The 17,074-nt window shown below is 37.9% G+C and overlaps 1 protein-coding gene across 8 annotated transcripts in view; it reads right to left on the bottom strand.

Annotated features, from left to right (window-relative positions):
- The window catches only part of DGKG (diacylglycerol kinase gamma), a 281,695-nt gene that overhangs the window by 210,341 nt on the left and 54,280 nt on the right, over window positions 1-17,074 (bottom strand). For 5 of the 8 annotated variants that reach the window (XM_074189542.1, XM_074189543.1, XM_074189550.1 and 2 more), the window contains exons 4-8: window positions 15,099-15,240; window positions 13,986-14,195; window positions 4,975-5,139; window positions 2,195-2,244; window positions 93-167 (exon numbers count right to left, since the gene is read on the bottom strand). In XM_074189542.1, the coding sequence (XP_074045643.1) occupies window positions 93-167; window positions 2,195-2,244; window positions 4,975-5,139; window positions 13,986-14,195; window positions 15,099-15,240 (642 nt within the window). Of the gene's footprint in view, window positions 1-92; window positions 168-2,194; window positions 2,245-2,871; window positions 4,340-4,974; window positions 5,140-13,985; window positions 14,196-15,098; window positions 15,241-17,074 lie in introns of those variants that run through there. The other 3 variants (XM_074189546.1, XM_074189548.1, XM_074189549.1) reach the window with 3 other exon arrangements.

Below are 17,074 nucleotides of genomic sequence, written 5' to 3'. Positions count from 1 at the left end.
CTGGGAGCTGAAAAAAAGCATTGCCCCATAGGCAACACAGGGAATGAGTCTTTTTGACTTATTTGGGCTAGTCATTGGGGCTCTTAACTTACAGGCCTGAGCTCTGTGCAATCCCACTCCAGATATTCAGCCACATGTAACATCTGGTTGAGGATTTGATCCAGCTCCTAAACGAAAACAACAAGAAACATGATGGAACCAGGAAGATGGGATGAGTAAAGAGAAAGAGGAAAGCAGGGTGGGGGGTGGTATATTTTCTCTGGTGAAATAGGGATATGAATCCTACCTCAAACACATATTAGCTGTGCAACCCTGGACAAGTTATTTAAATTCTCTGGGCCTCAGTGGTCCTCATCTCTATATTGAGGGGTTGAACTCAGATTCTGATCCTGTGATTCTGTGTTGAACTTTCACTAAGACAGGCATCAGAGACCTGGAGTCTATTTGCCATCTCTGTTATCTTTGCCTTAAACTCAGGGTCAGGAGGATCTTAGGAACAAACAAAGGCTTAGACGAAGAAGTGAACTTAGAAACAGATTTTCTAATCAAATGATCAAAGATTTAAGACTGGAAGGGACCTTAGTTTAACCCTCTCATTTTAGAGAAGGGGAAACATACTCAGAGAGATTAATTAACTTATTAAGTTAATTAGATAATTAATTAACAGTCACACAGATATTAAATGGTAGAAATTCAAAATTAAGTCCTTTGATCCTACATCCTATTCTACAATGGTACATCCTATTTAAGTGTTGAAAACACACTGAAAATAGTGACTTTTTCCCCCCATGGAACAATCTTCCTTTCTTTTACCTCTTTTCACACCTAGCTTTCCCTCCTCTTTTTATACTCCAAGAAGAAATCCTTCTCTCTACTTCTTCAATTGACAAAAAAACCAAGATTACTTATTTGTTACCTCTATTATCTTGGACCAGTCATTTAATTTCTGGCCTTAGTTACCAAGATGTTTATTTTGATGATACTAGGAGGGTCACTATAGTGATTCCATTTTACCCATTAGATGCCAAGGTTCCCTGCTAGTCTTTTCTTGGGGATTTAATAAATATTAGCTTTAAATTTTTTGGTACCAAGTGAAGGTTCACCCCCTCTCTATAATTTCATTGATTTATTATAGAGAATTATATGGATCAGAGCATCCTGGAACCTTAATTGTCTAGACTTGCTATGGTATGACCTTTGACATAAAGTATCTAAGGGGCAACATCTCAGATGCTTCATTAGATGACTTACACATGGTTGGCAGGAGCATATTCAAAATGAGTTTGGAAACTGAGTCCAGCACCGATGCAATTCAAAATTAAAATCAACTATAATAGGAAAGCTATTTTGTCTGTGGTTTCTGGGAAAAAATATCACAAAGTTGTAATCTACTAGCTCACTATAAGCCAATGGGATAATTTAACTGGTAAGAAAGCTAAGACCATCCGAGGCCGTCTTAATAGAAATAGGATGGCTACAATTTGCAAGTGTTCACCTGTGAAAAACTAGATCTAGGTCTGGGCTCCATAATGTGAAGAAGATGTTGTCAAATTGGAACAAAGCTTACCAAAGAGTACATAACCTTTATTATGATTATATATGATATATTTAATCTGATATAATATATTTAAATATATAATATATATTATGTTATTTTTGCATATTTGTGTCTATAGACACACATGCAAACCCATACAAGTTTTAAAGTATATTTAAATGTTACCTATTTGGGAGAGATCTGTCTAGGATGAAGTTGAGGCTGGGAATGCAATGGGGAATATGTATACATATATATATATATATATTTAAATATGATATAAATGTAAAAGTATAATAAGTATTATCATTTTATAATAGAATATATTATTATATTATGATAATAATAATTCCCAGAAATAGAATGTTCTGCTTCATGAGGAAGTGAGATTCCCATAACTAGAGTAGTCAGAGATCCATAGAGGAGATTCCTCTTAGGATTTAGATAATTCATTAGTTCCTTGCCAAGGCTAAAGTTCTATACTTTTAAGATTCTAGAACATCAGGGAAGTTTTGGATATGAATCTCAACAAGGGTTCTTTGGAAGGAGATTTTTGAGGCTCTCTGTGGCCCACTCCAAGATCCTCTACTGAGTTGAAATGAACCTTTGAGGTTCCATCCAGGGCCTAGAGACATGTTTAAGAGGAAATCTACTTACTGCACTATCCAGGTAACCGCTGCAATCTGTGTCATACAGGCGAAACATGACTGTAAGAAACATGAGAGGATATGAGGTGAGATGTGAGGAATATGGCAGGAGCCAAACTCAGAGCATCTCCTCCTTAATGGGATGAGGGTGGGGAGCCAGGCACCCAGCTTCTAGATCTAACTGTCCCAATTAGGTCTCCTTGGGACTTCAGTTCTGATCCCGTATAAGAGCTTAATCATATAGGCACCATGGATCATGAGAAAATCTGGCAAGCATATGTGACCAGAAAGGCTGGGGGCACTCCACCAATTCTGAGACACAGTCCTCTGCTAATGGGGAGATTGTAAGATCATAGGAAGAATAACCCTGTACTTTCTAGCAATGGAAAGTGACATGTAGATCTAAGTATGAAACCCATATTAGACATTTACTCTTTGTCTCACCCTGGACAAGTCATTTGTCTTAGCATCAATTTTATCATTAGCGCCTACTTTACAGAGTGTTTATAAAGATCAAATATGATTCTATATGATATATGCACACACATACAGACATGAATACACATGTGTGAATATACATAATCTTTTTCTTTCTATATATGTATTCACATATTATTTTTGCATATTTGTGTCTGTAGACACACACATGCAAACCTATGCAAGTTTTAAAGTATATTTAAATGTTACCTATTTGGGAAAGATCTGTCTAGGATGAAGTTGAGGCTGGGGATGCAATGGGGAAGGTCCATGAAATCAATTCAGGCAAAGAGGCACTTTTCCTAACAAATAAATGTTGAAAATATTTAAGTATGATGTAGTGGACAGAGTAGTGGGTTTTAAGCCAGAAAAATCTAAGTTCTAATGTTTGTTTTGCCACTTACTACTTAGATAAGTCAAGTGACCATAAATAAATCATTTCCCTCTTTGAGTTTTCTCATCTGCTAATGGAAGGGGTAGTTCACCTCCTGAACTACCCTTGGCCTCTCTAAGAGGTGAGCTTTTACCTTATTCCCTCCTCTCAGTCTTTTTGGTTTCTCCTGATATGTTATCCTCTTCTCATTTGAATGCCAACTATCTTGCTTCCTTATATTGTCTGTCTGTCTGATCAAAATTATTGATCCTAGATTTAAATGCTTAAAGATGCTTCATTTTGGAACTATGTATAGCCTTTCTCCACAGATCAATCAATTGCTCAACAAAGTCCACAGGGACCTTCCCAGTTCTAGATCCTATTAACAGCTGATCATTTTTGAGAAATTTAAAAATCTTAATGCCAAAGTAATAGGGCTCCATTGGTATCTTCTTGATATCAAGAGAAAGGCACTGATTTCTCATTGTTTTAAGTTAGTCTTTAAGCCTTTTCCTGATCTAATGCGCTGTCTTACTGGTTTGTCTGCTTCCATATGAAATTTCTCTTAATCTTGGAGGAAACATTCTTCTTATAGCTTTATCCCTGAATGTTCTTGGAATGATATGGATTGATTCTCTCACCAAACTTTCTGTAAATTTAGTTTCCTCTCCACAGGTGAAAAATTCAGCACCCTTTGGTCACTTCTTAGTCATCTAGGTGATAAGCCTTCCTGGACATAGCCGTTGATCCCAGTTAAACTATCTCTGTTCTAGTCAGGGCTCAAAGCCCTTTGAACTTGTAAGGATCCTTAAAACCCTTGATAATTGTTCTTGGCAAGATTTAATATTGTCCAGACTTCTCCCATTAATCTTAAAATTAGCAGGATAATCTCAGCAATAGGTATAATGTAAGCTTTGATCTTAACAATGCATAGACCATGTGGAAACTATGATTAATTTTACTTTCTTTTTCTTTACTTCCCATGCAAATATCTTTAGTGAAATCTCCAATTTCCTCTATTTTTAAATAGAGGCAAATTTTTTATTTGCCTTTAGATAAGAAAACTTCTCACAATAGTGACAGGATCCAGAATGAAAACCCAGGCCCTTTTGACTTTCAATGACAGAAATCATGCCAAACTAATCACCACCACTATTAGTTTACTAACCTTTATGTGACCCCTTCAACTTTGCAAAGAACTATCCATCTATCGAATCTATCTGCCTGCCTGTCTGCCTATCTCTCTCTCTTGCTCTATCTACCTGCCTATCTATCCATCTATCATCTATCTTTGATATTATATATATATATATATATATTTATAAATATATAATGGTTTGATCAATTGATTTCAAGTAAGCTGTCATTACCATTTTCTGAGAGGTTCAAAGACATGAGATAGAATTACAACAAGATAGCTTTTGATTAGATATTATTATGAAGAATTTATTCTGTTAGATCTTTAGTCTAACTGTACTGAGAGCTGGAGAGAACACTGAATTATGGATTGGAAAACAATCTATGGAATCTTCTCTAGCCTGGATGGCCAATTTCTGAGTTCGATTGGTCATTATCAAGGAAGAGAAGACAAGTTTTGGAGGGCCTTTCCATTCTGAGCAATGATTGGATGATACAACTTCCCTGCTCAGATTTCAGGTACCCTTCCTAAGCCTGTCTATCAATCACTCAACTCCCTGGGTCATGGAGTTGCCCCTAGGAAACCTCATTCACGCCAGGTTTTGGAGAACTAGGGACCATCATAAGACAGATTGAGTAACTTCTCAAGATCACAGGCTACTAGGGAATGTGAAACCAGGGCAGGCCATTGTAGATTCCCTACCCATCCAAAGAGAAGGCAATTTCCTTTCCTTCATAAGAACCAGACGTTCTGAGCCACTGAACCCCGCTTGAAGTAGGCCACCTTTCATTGAAAGACTTACATTCAAGCTTATCCTGAGTTTGACCTCTTTCCAACAATGTTAGGTAATAGACGATGTCTTTCAGGTAGATCACCTTAGACGAGATATCTACAGATGCCTGAGAAAGTAAGTTCATTTTGCGTTTTGTGTGCTCCAGGTCTTTCATCTCATCCATATTATCTGAACCTGAGAGAGGTAAGAGGCATATCATGACACAACTCGTTGAATATGGGATGAGGCGGGGTCTTTATTGTAACCATTCCATCCTCCACCATGAACCACCCTTCCTGACTCCCAATATATCTATAGCTCCTTGGCACATAAATAGAATCATGGTTTTATTTAGATGACTTCTTGGTTATCTCAAACTGTTCTGCCTTCACAATGACTATTATCATCATCTCTTTCACCTCCTGAACTACCCCTGGCTTTTCTAAGAGGTGAACTTTTACCTTATTCCCTCCTCTCAATCTTTTTGGTTTCTCCTGATATGTTATCCTCTTCTCATTTGAATGCCAACTGTCTTGCTTCCTTATATTGTCTGTCTCATCAAAATTATTGACCCTAGATTTAAATGCTCATAGATTCTTCATTTTGTAACTATGTATAGCCTTTCTTCACAGATCAATCAATTGTTCAACATGCATGGGAAGACTTCTATGAAGTAATACAGAGCTAAGTAAACAGAACCAGAAAAAGAAGGTACATAATGATTACATTGATGTAAATGGAAAAATAGCAATAAAACTTCTTTGCAGAAGTGAAGGACTGTGATTGTGGAACATATATTACATAAGATCGTTTTGATCTGTGAGTTATTTTTGCTAAATTATCCCCCCCCCCACCTTTTTTCCATCATTCTTATAAGGAATGGCTTTTGGATACTCCCCGGGGGTGGGGGCAAGAGAAGGAGAACCATTGGAAAAAGCAAGTGATATAAAACCAAATGATATTCATAAAATTTTATTTAAAAATTCCCTCTTGGGGATGGCTAGGTGGTGCAGTGGACAGAGCACCAGCCCTGGAGTCAGGAGTACTGACCTAAGTCATTTAATAATTACCTAGCTGTGTGGCCTTGGGCAAGTCACTTAACCCTCATTGCCTTGGAAAAACCTAAAAAAAATCCCTCTCTTCTAAGAGCTTATGGTGGAAATGACAAATATATAACTATTTAAACACAAAATATGAATGAAGAAAATACAAAGTAATTTGACAGAGGTAGAAACTGTAGAAATCAGGATGAGTCTCATCTAGGAAGTGATACTTGAGACTGAGTCTTGAAGGTATCTAGGGATTCCACAATGTAGAAGTGAGGAGGGAAAACATTCCAGGTGTGGGAATGCAAAGGCACAGAAGTGGGAGATTGCCTCCTTTCCCATCTCTCCCTTAGCTCCATGACTCAAATTGAGACCCTCCAGCTGTCAGTCCAGAGACTTCCCTGAGCTTGGAGACCAAGGTTTGAAGGTTTGAATGAAGTGAGCATTCCACTCTATGACATATATAGTAATATCCAAATATATGACAAGAATTAATTGAGAAAATTAAACAGATAAATAGTTTTATGACCTTTTTGTCTGGTCACTGATAAGATGCAGTTTAGACAAGTCACAATAAACACCAATCACCTTTCCACAAAGATTTCCTATTTGGACAATAGAAGAAGGTCAAGACTTGTAACAGATGGACCAGCCTGAAATCTTTATCCAGAACATGATGGGCTCTTGCTGGACTAGACCCTGACTCTTCAGGGAGACCAACCTGAACCATCATTCTAGTCTCTGTTGACCTGGTGCCATTTAATTAAGACATCCACAGCATCTGGCTCAGGAACAAGGAATCCTTATGCAAAGTCACAAAGGCTCCAAGATATAGCATTCCCATTGTTTCTGAAGACTGACTGCTGAGGCTTCCTCTGGTTTCTAGGACAATTGGAGCTAGGACCTCTTCAGTGATTTGGCCCATGAAAAATACACTAAACATAGGCAAAAAAACATAGCCAGTCATGAATTAGCTCACCAAGAGGGAAATCTCTCCATCTTCAGGAATGTTATCACACATCTGTGTGTGTGTGTGTGTGTGTGTGTGTGTGTGTGTGTGTGTGTGTGTATTAATAAGTGTATATGTGGGGGCACAGAAGTAATCAATCTCCTAACTTTCATCTTTTATTCACTCATTTAAGCAACATTCTGTAAAGAAATCAAGTCATGTGGGAAAGAAGTTGGACTCACACCCAAGCCCCAGACTTTGTCTGAGACTTCCCTGTCTTACCTCTCTAAGGGTCACCCCAAGACTGCCAAGTTTGATGATTGCTACCAAACCCTATCTATTCCTTGGGGTCCCTGCTTCTCTTCCATGGCTAGCTTAAAGACTACAAATCCTTCTTCCTATTAATCAATCTATAAAAAGCTTGGGTTAAATGCCTACTATGTTCTAACTTAACCCTAACTGGCATCCAGCACCATCTCCAGTCATCCTAATTTATATCTGGTCACTGGATTCAGAAGACTCCAGAGGAGTGAGATGGGTGACTTAGCATAGCACCTCACACTCAAATCCAATTCAAGTGCTTGTCATGGCATCACCACTTTGATGTCATGATCCTCTTCAAAATTGAAGAGAAATTCATGCTAGACACAATACTAGTTGATAAGGATACAAATACAAAGAATAGGGGTATCTAGGTGGCGTAGTGGATAGAGCACTGGTCCTGGAGTCAGGAGGATCTGAGTTCAACAGCCTCAAATATTTAATAATTACCCAGCTGTGTGGCCTTGGGCAAGCCACTTAACCCCATTGTCTTTCAAAACAAAACAAAACAAAACAAAACAAAACAAAACAAAACAAAACAAAACAAAAAGACTCACAAATCCAAAGAATGAAGCAGCCCCGGACTTCAAGTAGCCTACCAATCAGTCAGTCAATCAACAAACATTTTAAAAGCACCTTCCTTCTGGCTGTTGTGTTAGAAGCTGCCCTCAAGAAGTTTAAATTCTATTGAGGGAAGCACTATGAACAATAAAGTTGTTATTATTCTTATAGTTCTGCCTTTGCTATGTAGAAACTGTATATATAGCCTTGGGCAAGTCCCTAAGTTCTCATTGCTCTTGGAAGCTAAGATGATGCATTATAGAGAAGGTAGAAAGCTGCATTTATAGAGTGAATTTTCTCATATCAATGAAACAACCTGGTAAGTCCCTCTCCCCTAAATTTTGTATAGACATCTATGTTCATAGTCTCTCACTCAATAGAATTTAAATGCATTATTATACTAAGTGCTCTCTCCATGGTGCTGAGACCAGTTATAATCCTCTGACCTCCCCAACAAGGGTGTCTAGTGAGAGAGTTCTGTCTTCCTAGATTAACCATTATCCATTTGGATTGGAATGGTTAGGAAAATTTTCTCTGATCTCAAACTTCAATCTGCTTCTGCAAATTCCATCCATTACTGCCCAGTACTTTTCTAACATGACATGGATCTTGGGATACTTGATACAATGACCCTCTCTTCTTCCAGTCTTCTCTTATCCTGGCTCAATATTTTCAACCATTGAATCTTCATGTATTGTGTGGATCCTGACTGGTTTGGAGTGAATAAATAGGAATTGTTTCTGTTTTGGCAGAAACCCTGAGGGTCTTCCCCATCAGACTGATTTTTTTTTTTTTTTGGCTCCTTTCTTCTTTTCTTTCTTACCTGCCTTAATCATTGAGATACTCAGAAGGTCTTAACTTCCCAACAATTTTTTTCTTCTCCTTTTATTTTTGGAAGTGGTCATTCATGACCTAACTTTACCTCACCTGTCTCTTACCTAACCTTAATGACTGAGAGGGCATTGCTTCAGTCAAACTGTATCCTGGGAAAGATCTAGCTTTAAAAAGCCAAAGTCTTTCTATTGTATCCAGGGACATCTCCAGTTGTCCTGATCCATATCTGGTCATGCTCCCAGATGGTTCTAGACAGGAGAGAGGGGCTGGTGATTTTGCTCAGCACCCTATCACTTAAATTCAACTCACATACTTGCCATGGCATCAAATCCCTTTTTTAAGAACAAAGGACAAACAACAAAAACAAACAACAAATAACATAAAGGACAAACAACAAATGGCCCTTCTCAGGACATCCTCCTCAGGTTGTTCATCTTGAAGGTCCATTCTAATTTTTCCTCACATAGAAATTTGCAAAGAATAAAATTAAAAAGTGCCCCTTTGGTCCAGCTATTTTGGGGATAAAAACTCTCTCTGATAAAAACTGTTGGGAAAATTGGAAGTTAGTATGGCAGAAACTTGGATTAAATCAACACCTCACACCCTATACCAAGATAAGATCAAAATGGATACAAGATTTAGACATAAAAAAACAATATTATAAGCAAACTAGAAGACCAAGGAGTAGTTTACCTGTCAGATCTATGGAAAGGGAAGCAGTTTATGACCAAGGAAGAGATGGAGAACATCATTAAAAACAAACTAAATAATTTCAATTACATTAAATTAAAAAGCTTTTGCACAGATAAAACCACTGTGACCAAGATCAAAAGAAATGTAGTAAATTGGGAAACAATCTTTACAACTAATGATTCTGACAAAGGACTCATCTCTAAAATATACAGAGAACTGAGTCTTATTTTTAAGACAAAAAACCATTCCCCAACTGACAAATGGTCAAAGGATATGCAAAGGCAATTTACAGATGAGGAGATCAAAGCAATTCATAGTCATATGAAAAACTGCTCTAAATCGTTAATTATTAGAGAAATGCAAATTAAAGCTTCTCTGAGGTACCACCTCACACCTCTCAGATTGGCCAATATGACCAGAAAGGATAATGATCATTGTTGGAAGGGTGGTGGAAAATCTGGTACACTATTACACTGTCGGTGGAGCTGTGAACTTATCCAACCCTTCTGGAGAGCTATTTGGAACTACACCCAAAGGGCAACAAAAATATGCATACCTTTTGACCCAGCAATACCACTACAGGGTCTATATCCTGAAGAGATGATGAAAAAGGGTAAAAACATCACTTGTACAAACATATTTATAGCAGCCCTCTTTGTGGTGGCAAAGAGTTGGAAATCAAGTAAATGTCCTTCAGTTTAGCAAACTGTGGTATATGTATGTCATGGAACACTATTGTTCTATTAGAAACCAGGAGGGACAGGATTTCAGGGAAGCCTGGAGGGATTTGCATGGACTGATGCTGAGTGAGATGAGCAGAACCAGAAAAACACCGTACACCCTAACAGCAACATGGGAGTGATGATCAACCTTGAAGGAATCGCTCATTCCATCAGTGCAACAATCGGGAACAATTTTGGGCTGTCTGCAAAGGAGAGTGCCATCTGTATACAGATAAGGAGCTGTGGAGTTTGAACAAAGTTCAAGGACTATTCCCTTTAATTTAGGAAAAAAACAGATATCTTATTGTCTGATCATGTTACCTCTTAGACTTCTTGTCTTTTCTTTAAGGATATGATTTTTCTCTCATCACACCCAATTTGGATCAAGGTACAACACAGAAACAAAGTAAAGACTGACAGATTGCTTTCTGTGGGAGGGTGGGGGAGGGAAGTAAGATTGGGGGGACAAAAACTCAAATAATGTCTTTAAATAAAAATTAAAAAATAAAAACAAACTAGATCACTTTGATTACATTAAATTTAAAAGCTTTTTGCACAGACAAAACCACTGCAACCAAGATCAAAAGAAATGTAGTAAATTGGAAAACAACTTTTGCAACTAGTATTTCTGGCAAAGGACTCATAGAACTGAGTCAAATTTTCAAAAAAAAAATGTCATTCCCCAAATGACAAATGGTCAAAGGATATGCAAAGACAATTTACAGCTGAGGAAATCAAAGCAAGCCATAGGTATATGAAAAACTGCTCTAAATCATTACTTAACAGAGAAATGCAAATTAAAACATCTCTGAGGTACCACCTCACACCTCTCAGACTGGCCAATATGACCAGAAAGGACAATGATCAATGTTGCAAGGGATGTGGGAAATCTAGGACACTAATACATTGGTGGTGGAACTGTGAACTCATCCAACCTTTCTAGAGAGAAATCTGGAATTATGCCCAAAGGGCAACAAAAATGTGCATACCCTTTGATCCAGCAATACCACTACTGGGTCTATATCCTGAAGAGATCATGAAAAAGGGTAAAAGCATCACTTGCACAAAAATATTCACAGCAGCCATGTTTGTGGTGGCAGAGAATTGGAAATTAAGTAAATGTCCTTCAACTGGGGAATGGCTTAACAAACTGTGGTCTATGTATGTCATGGAACACTATTGTTCTATTAGAAACCAGGAGGGATGACAACTCAGGGAAACCTGGAAGGATTTGTATGAACTGATGCTGAGTGAGATGAGAAGAATCAGAAAAGCATTGTATACCCTAACAGCAACATAGGGGTGATGAACAACCTTGATGGACTTGCTCATTCCATCAGTGAAACAACCAGGGACAATTTTGGACTATCTGTGATGGAGAATACAACAGTATCCAGAGAAAGAATTGTGGAGTTTGAACAAAGACCAAAGACTATTACCTTTAATTTAAAAAAAAAAACCCTAATATCTTATTATGTAACTTTGCTATCTCTTATACTTTATTTTTTTTCCCTTAAGGATGTGATTTCTCTCTCATCACATTCAACTTAGATCAATGTATACCATGGAAACAATGTAAGGCCTAATAGACTGCCTTCTGTGGGGAGTGGGGGGAGGGAAGCAAGATTAGGGAGAAAATTGTAAAACTCAAAATCTTTCTAAGAAAAAAAGAACAAAGGACAAACAACAAAAACAAACAACAAATAACATAAAGGACAAACAACAAATGGCCCTTCTCAGGACATCCTCCTCAGGTTGTTCATCTTGAAGGTCCGTTCTAATTTTTCTTCACATAGAAATTTGCAAAGAATAAAATTAAAAAGTGCTCCTTTGGTTCAGCTATTTTGGGGATAAAAACTCTCTTTGATAAAAAAAACTGTTGGGAAAATTGGAGGTTAGTATGGCAGAAACTTGGATTAGATCAACACATCACACCCTATACCAAGATAAGATCAAAATGGATACAAGATTTAGACATAAAAAAACAATATTATAAGCAAACTAGAAGATCAAGGAGTAGTTTACCTGTCAGATCTATGGAAAGGGAAGCAGTTTATGACCAAGGAAGAGATGGAGAACATCATTAAAAACAAACTAGATAATTTTGATTACATTAAATTAAAAAGCTTTTGCACAGACAAAACCACTGTAACCAAGACCAAAAGAAATGTAGTAAACTGGGAAACAGTATTTCTGACAAAGGACTCACTTCTAAAATATACAGAGAACTGAGTCAAGTTTTAAAAAAAACAAGCCATTCCTCAATTGACAAATGGTCAAAGGATATGCAAAGGTAATTTATAGATGAGGAAATCAAAGTGATCCATAGTCATATGAAAAATTTCTCTAAATCACTACTTATTAATATGAGAAATGCAAATTAAAGCATCTCTGAGGTACCACCTCACACCTCTCAGACTGGCCAATATGACCATAAAGGACAAAGATCAATGTTAGAAGGGATGTGGGAAATCTGGGGCACCAATACATTGTTGGTGGAGCTGTGAACTCATCCAACCTTTCTGGAGAGCAATTTGTAATTAAGCCCAAAGGGCAATGAAAATGCATACCCTTTGATCCAGCAATACCACTACTGGGTCTATACCATGAAGAGATGATGAAAAAGGGTAAAACATCACTTGTACAAAAATATTCATAGCAGCCCTCTTTGTGGTGGCAAAGAATTAGAAATCAAGTGAATGTCCTTCAATTGGGGAATGGCTTAACAAACTGGTATAGGTATGTCATGGAACACTATTGTTCTATTAGAAACCAGGAGGGATGGGAATTCAGGGAAGCCTGGAATGATTTGCATGAACTGATGCTGAGTGAGATGAGCAGAACCAGAAGAACATTGTACACCCTAACAGCAACATGGGGGTGATTATCAACATTGATGGACTTGCTCATTCCATCAGTGCAACAATCAGGCACAATTTTGGGATATCTGCAATTGGAGAATACCATCTATATCTAGAGAAAGAATTGTGGAGTTTGACAAAGACCAAAGACTGTTACCTTTAACTTTAAAAAAAAAAACCATTATCTTACTTAATTTTGCTATCTCTTATACTTTATTTTTTTTCTCAAGGATATGATTTCTCTCTCATCACATTCAACTTAAATCATTGTATACCATGGAAACAACATAAATACTAACAGACTGCCTTCTGCAGGGTGAGTGGGGGGAGGGAAGCTAGATTAGGGGAAAAATTTTAAAATTCAAAATAAATTTAAAGTGGGGGGGGGTAAGTGGGCCCCTTTGGTGCCCATTATGTATTATGCCTGAAGAAGGTGACTGGAACATAAATTCAGAGCTTGAAGGGACCTTAGATGTTGAGTCCAATCATTTCATTTTATATATGAGGAGACCAAGGCCATCTGGGTAACTCATCCAGGTAATTAAGCAGCCTCTTCAGTATTTGAACCCAGGTCCCCTGGGTTTTCACTCCTTAATTACAATTCCTTTCCTTGATTGATATTCTAGCCTTTTATCTACAGGTAAGTTTTCGGTTGACAGGGAATTCTTAGTCCTATTCCTTCTTCACTGAACATAAGGGAAGATTTGAGAGCAGAAGGCTCCCCAGGATAAGAAAAAACAACAGGTGACCAAGTCAGCTGAAGATATGAAGCTTCATGAATCCATGAAATTGGGCTCCTAGGTTAAGCCAGAGACTTCTGTCCTGTCTTTTAGTCAACCTTCCTAAAGACTCCAGATGGACCCCAACCAGTTGTGTAGCAGTATATATCAGAGGCAGGGCTAGAATAATGACAACAACAGTAATAGCATTTTATATATATTTATAGAGAGCTTATTATTTGTCAGACATGCTGAGTGTTTTACAGTAATTATCTCTCTCTGTGATGATACAGGTACAACAGACATAACAGTATGAATAACCACCATCTACTCACTCTGAGTCTGAAGAGAGGACAAAGGGCTTTCCATGGGGAAAGTCATGGATTTGGACTCAAACTTAGCTCTTATTTCCAAGTTGGTGTCCTGTCTCTCAGGCTCTGAGGAAAAGGAAGAGGATTGCTCATCTTTGGACACAGCATCTTCGACCATCTCAGACTTGGCAATAAGTGCTCTGGGGCTATGGATTGCTGTGTTCCCACTGACATCTGCACCAGAGAGGGAGTAGGATCACTTAATCTCCAAGGATTTGCCAAGCATTCCAGAGAAGTCAAAAAGCATTTATCAATAGTCTGCTTTGTGGAGGCTATGAACACTAGGTTCTAGAGAAAAACCTATGCTAATTCAAATGTGTACCTTTTCCTCAAGGAACTAGTATTCCCCAAAGTGGGGGCACACCTACTATATATAAACATTCACAGATTTATATGTATGAATCAGACACATCCATCCATCCATCTATACTTATATTGACATCTTTATCTGTATCTATTTCTCTACTTAAGGTTGCGCTGGAGCCAGTTCATATTAACTCGAAAATTGATTGGAATTTTCATTGGGAGCATTTGCATCTCAAAAAATCGACAAAAGCTAAAAATAAAGGTTTGATTTATTGTTTTGTTGATTGTCTAGGCTTAAAGTAATGGAGAAAACACTAATAATGCAGACTAAATTTTAAATGTGTCACTCTCTGATTCTTTTACAACAAGACTATTATGGAAACATGCTATGTACGTCTAATCCATTTGAAAATATGAAGCAGGGCACTCCTAATAGCTTCACAAATTGATGAAATAAGGGGAGAGGGGAGAGAAGGGAAGGACAAAGAAAAATATGGAACTCAAAAATCGTGCAAAAAATGCATGTTAAAAACCATTTTTGTATGTAGTTGGAAAAATACATAAAAACATATTTAAAATAATTAGACCATTTTAAGAAGATATGAAACCTACCCTAGCACTTCCCTAGGTGTTGAAGGTCATGTTTTCTTCTTTGGGAATGCCATCTGAGGACCCTGTACCACAGTAAGAGGAAGATGTGGCTACAGACACCTTCCATTTGTCTCCAGTGTGAGAACAAGGAGCCAGGGATTCTCAAAGGTATTTATTTACCTTGGTCTTGGAAGTCACTAGTATGTGATGTCTTTTGGGTCTTGCAGGGGAAGGACAGGAACAGATGCTTACAGAGGTTCTCAGGGATGTCCTTCTTTAGGTAAGCTCTCATGAAATTCTTGAATCCTTTATAGTCAATGAGCTGAAGGGAATGGAGAAGAGGGACTGTTATTATGATAGATTGGTGAAGAGGGGCTGAAGGGAGAAGGGGAAGTGAAGAAAGAAGAAAAGACACAAAAGAAAATAAAGGGGTTGGAAAAGGGAAAAGGATAAAGGTAATAGAAAATGAAAGAAGAGAGGGAAATACCATTATCATGTAGGAGAAAAGATGGGTAGTTTGGAGTAAGAAATTGTGGGTTCAACTTCTGGTTTTTTTATTTACTACCTTGTGACTTTTGGCAAGTCAAGTAAGTCAAAAACACATTTATTAAGTGCTTACTACATCCCAGGCATTGTAAAAGTAAAAACTATCTTCCTCAAGGTGCTCATATTCTGATGGGTAAGGCAATGTTTATGTATGGACATACAAGAGGTTTACAGTGCATCAGAGAGCTAACCTTAGAATTAAGGGAAAGAGACTCCTGGAGAAGGTTTTCTTTAAGTCACTACTTGAAGGAAGTCAGGAGATGACAATGAGGAAGTGGAGAATCACAGACATGGGGGTACAGCCATGGAGCTTGGGAAGGAGTATTTTTATGTGGGGAACATCTAGGAAGGTCAGTGTTGCTAGATAATAGTGTATGTGAAAAGGAATAAGGTGTAAAAATCCTGGAAAAGTAGGAAGGGGGCCAGCTTAGGAAGGGTTTGAAAAGCCAAAGAGAGCATTTTATATTTCGTTCTGAAGACATTAGAAAGCCACTGGGTTTTATTGAGTTAAGGACATGACATAGTCAAACCTGGGTTTGTTTCCCCAAAGAAGGTTTGACTGGATGATCTTTGAAGTCCCCTTCTAATATGTATCTATGATCTATGTATATGAAAAGAGATGGATAGACAAGAGAAAAGGAGGGAAAGGTAGAACATAAGAATGGAAGGGAGAGATAAGTCTGGAAAAGGTAGGAAGAGGCAGAAATTGTACAAAACACATGGAGTGGAATGGAGAAGAGGGGATTTTTACAGCTGACACGATATGGCTTTGGGATAGATTAGATAAGAAACATTTGACATCATTGAAAGCAGGACATGGAGGTCAAGGAAAATGAGCATAGGTCTGAACATGTTACCCCTTCTAATCAACAAACTCTGATATTTTGTTTCCGTTCATTCAATCAAATCCAACTAATTATACACTGTGATCCAGCCTTCCATTTTTTGTCCACAAAGATATGAGAAATTTGGTCAACTGTCTTGCAGATTTCCAGATGTTTGATGTTCACGACATTTCTCTGACTTCCTAGTTTCCTTATCACACAGAAGAAGGGAAAATGCTGGACAATCAATTACTAAACATATATTAAATGCCCATTTTGTGTCAAACACTTAAACAGTGCCGAGTATTTATTAAGCGACTATCTAGTCAAACTGAGAATAATCCTACAAGGGACAGAAGAAGATCGAATCTGTGAAGATGTGCTCTTAGAGCAGATGACAATCAAGAGAAGGGACTCTAAGGAGCTGCCTCTACCTCCCATCCAGTTTTTTTGGGGGGGGGGCTGAATTAGTTATTTTATGATGGTGGAGGGAGGTAACGCTACCAAATGGATAGGGAACTGGCCTCAGCATGAGGAAGAACTGGGTTAAGCCCTGGTTTTGATACATTCTATCTCTGGGCTCCTGGGAAGGGACTTAACTCCTCAAAACATAGGAACTGTGGATCTGTATTGATTGAGATGGTTTCTTTACCGGAGAGTTACCTATAGCAAAGAAATCATAGAAACAATCTGCCATCTCTCATAGATATGGGTATGAAAAGGAAATGTCAGACCACTCCAGTAGCTCTGCCAAAAAAAAAAGACCCAAATGGGGTCACAGAGGGT

The sequence above is a fragment of the Macrotis lagotis genome, chromosome 5 (genome assembly GCF_037893015.1).
Source record: "Macrotis lagotis isolate mMagLag1 chromosome 5, bilby.v1.9.chrom.fasta, whole genome shotgun sequence".
In the NCBI taxonomy this organism is placed as follows: domain Eukaryota; kingdom Metazoa; phylum Chordata; class Mammalia; order Peramelemorphia; family Peramelidae; genus Macrotis; species Macrotis lagotis.
This window is presented reverse-complemented; position numbering and strand designations above follow the sequence as displayed.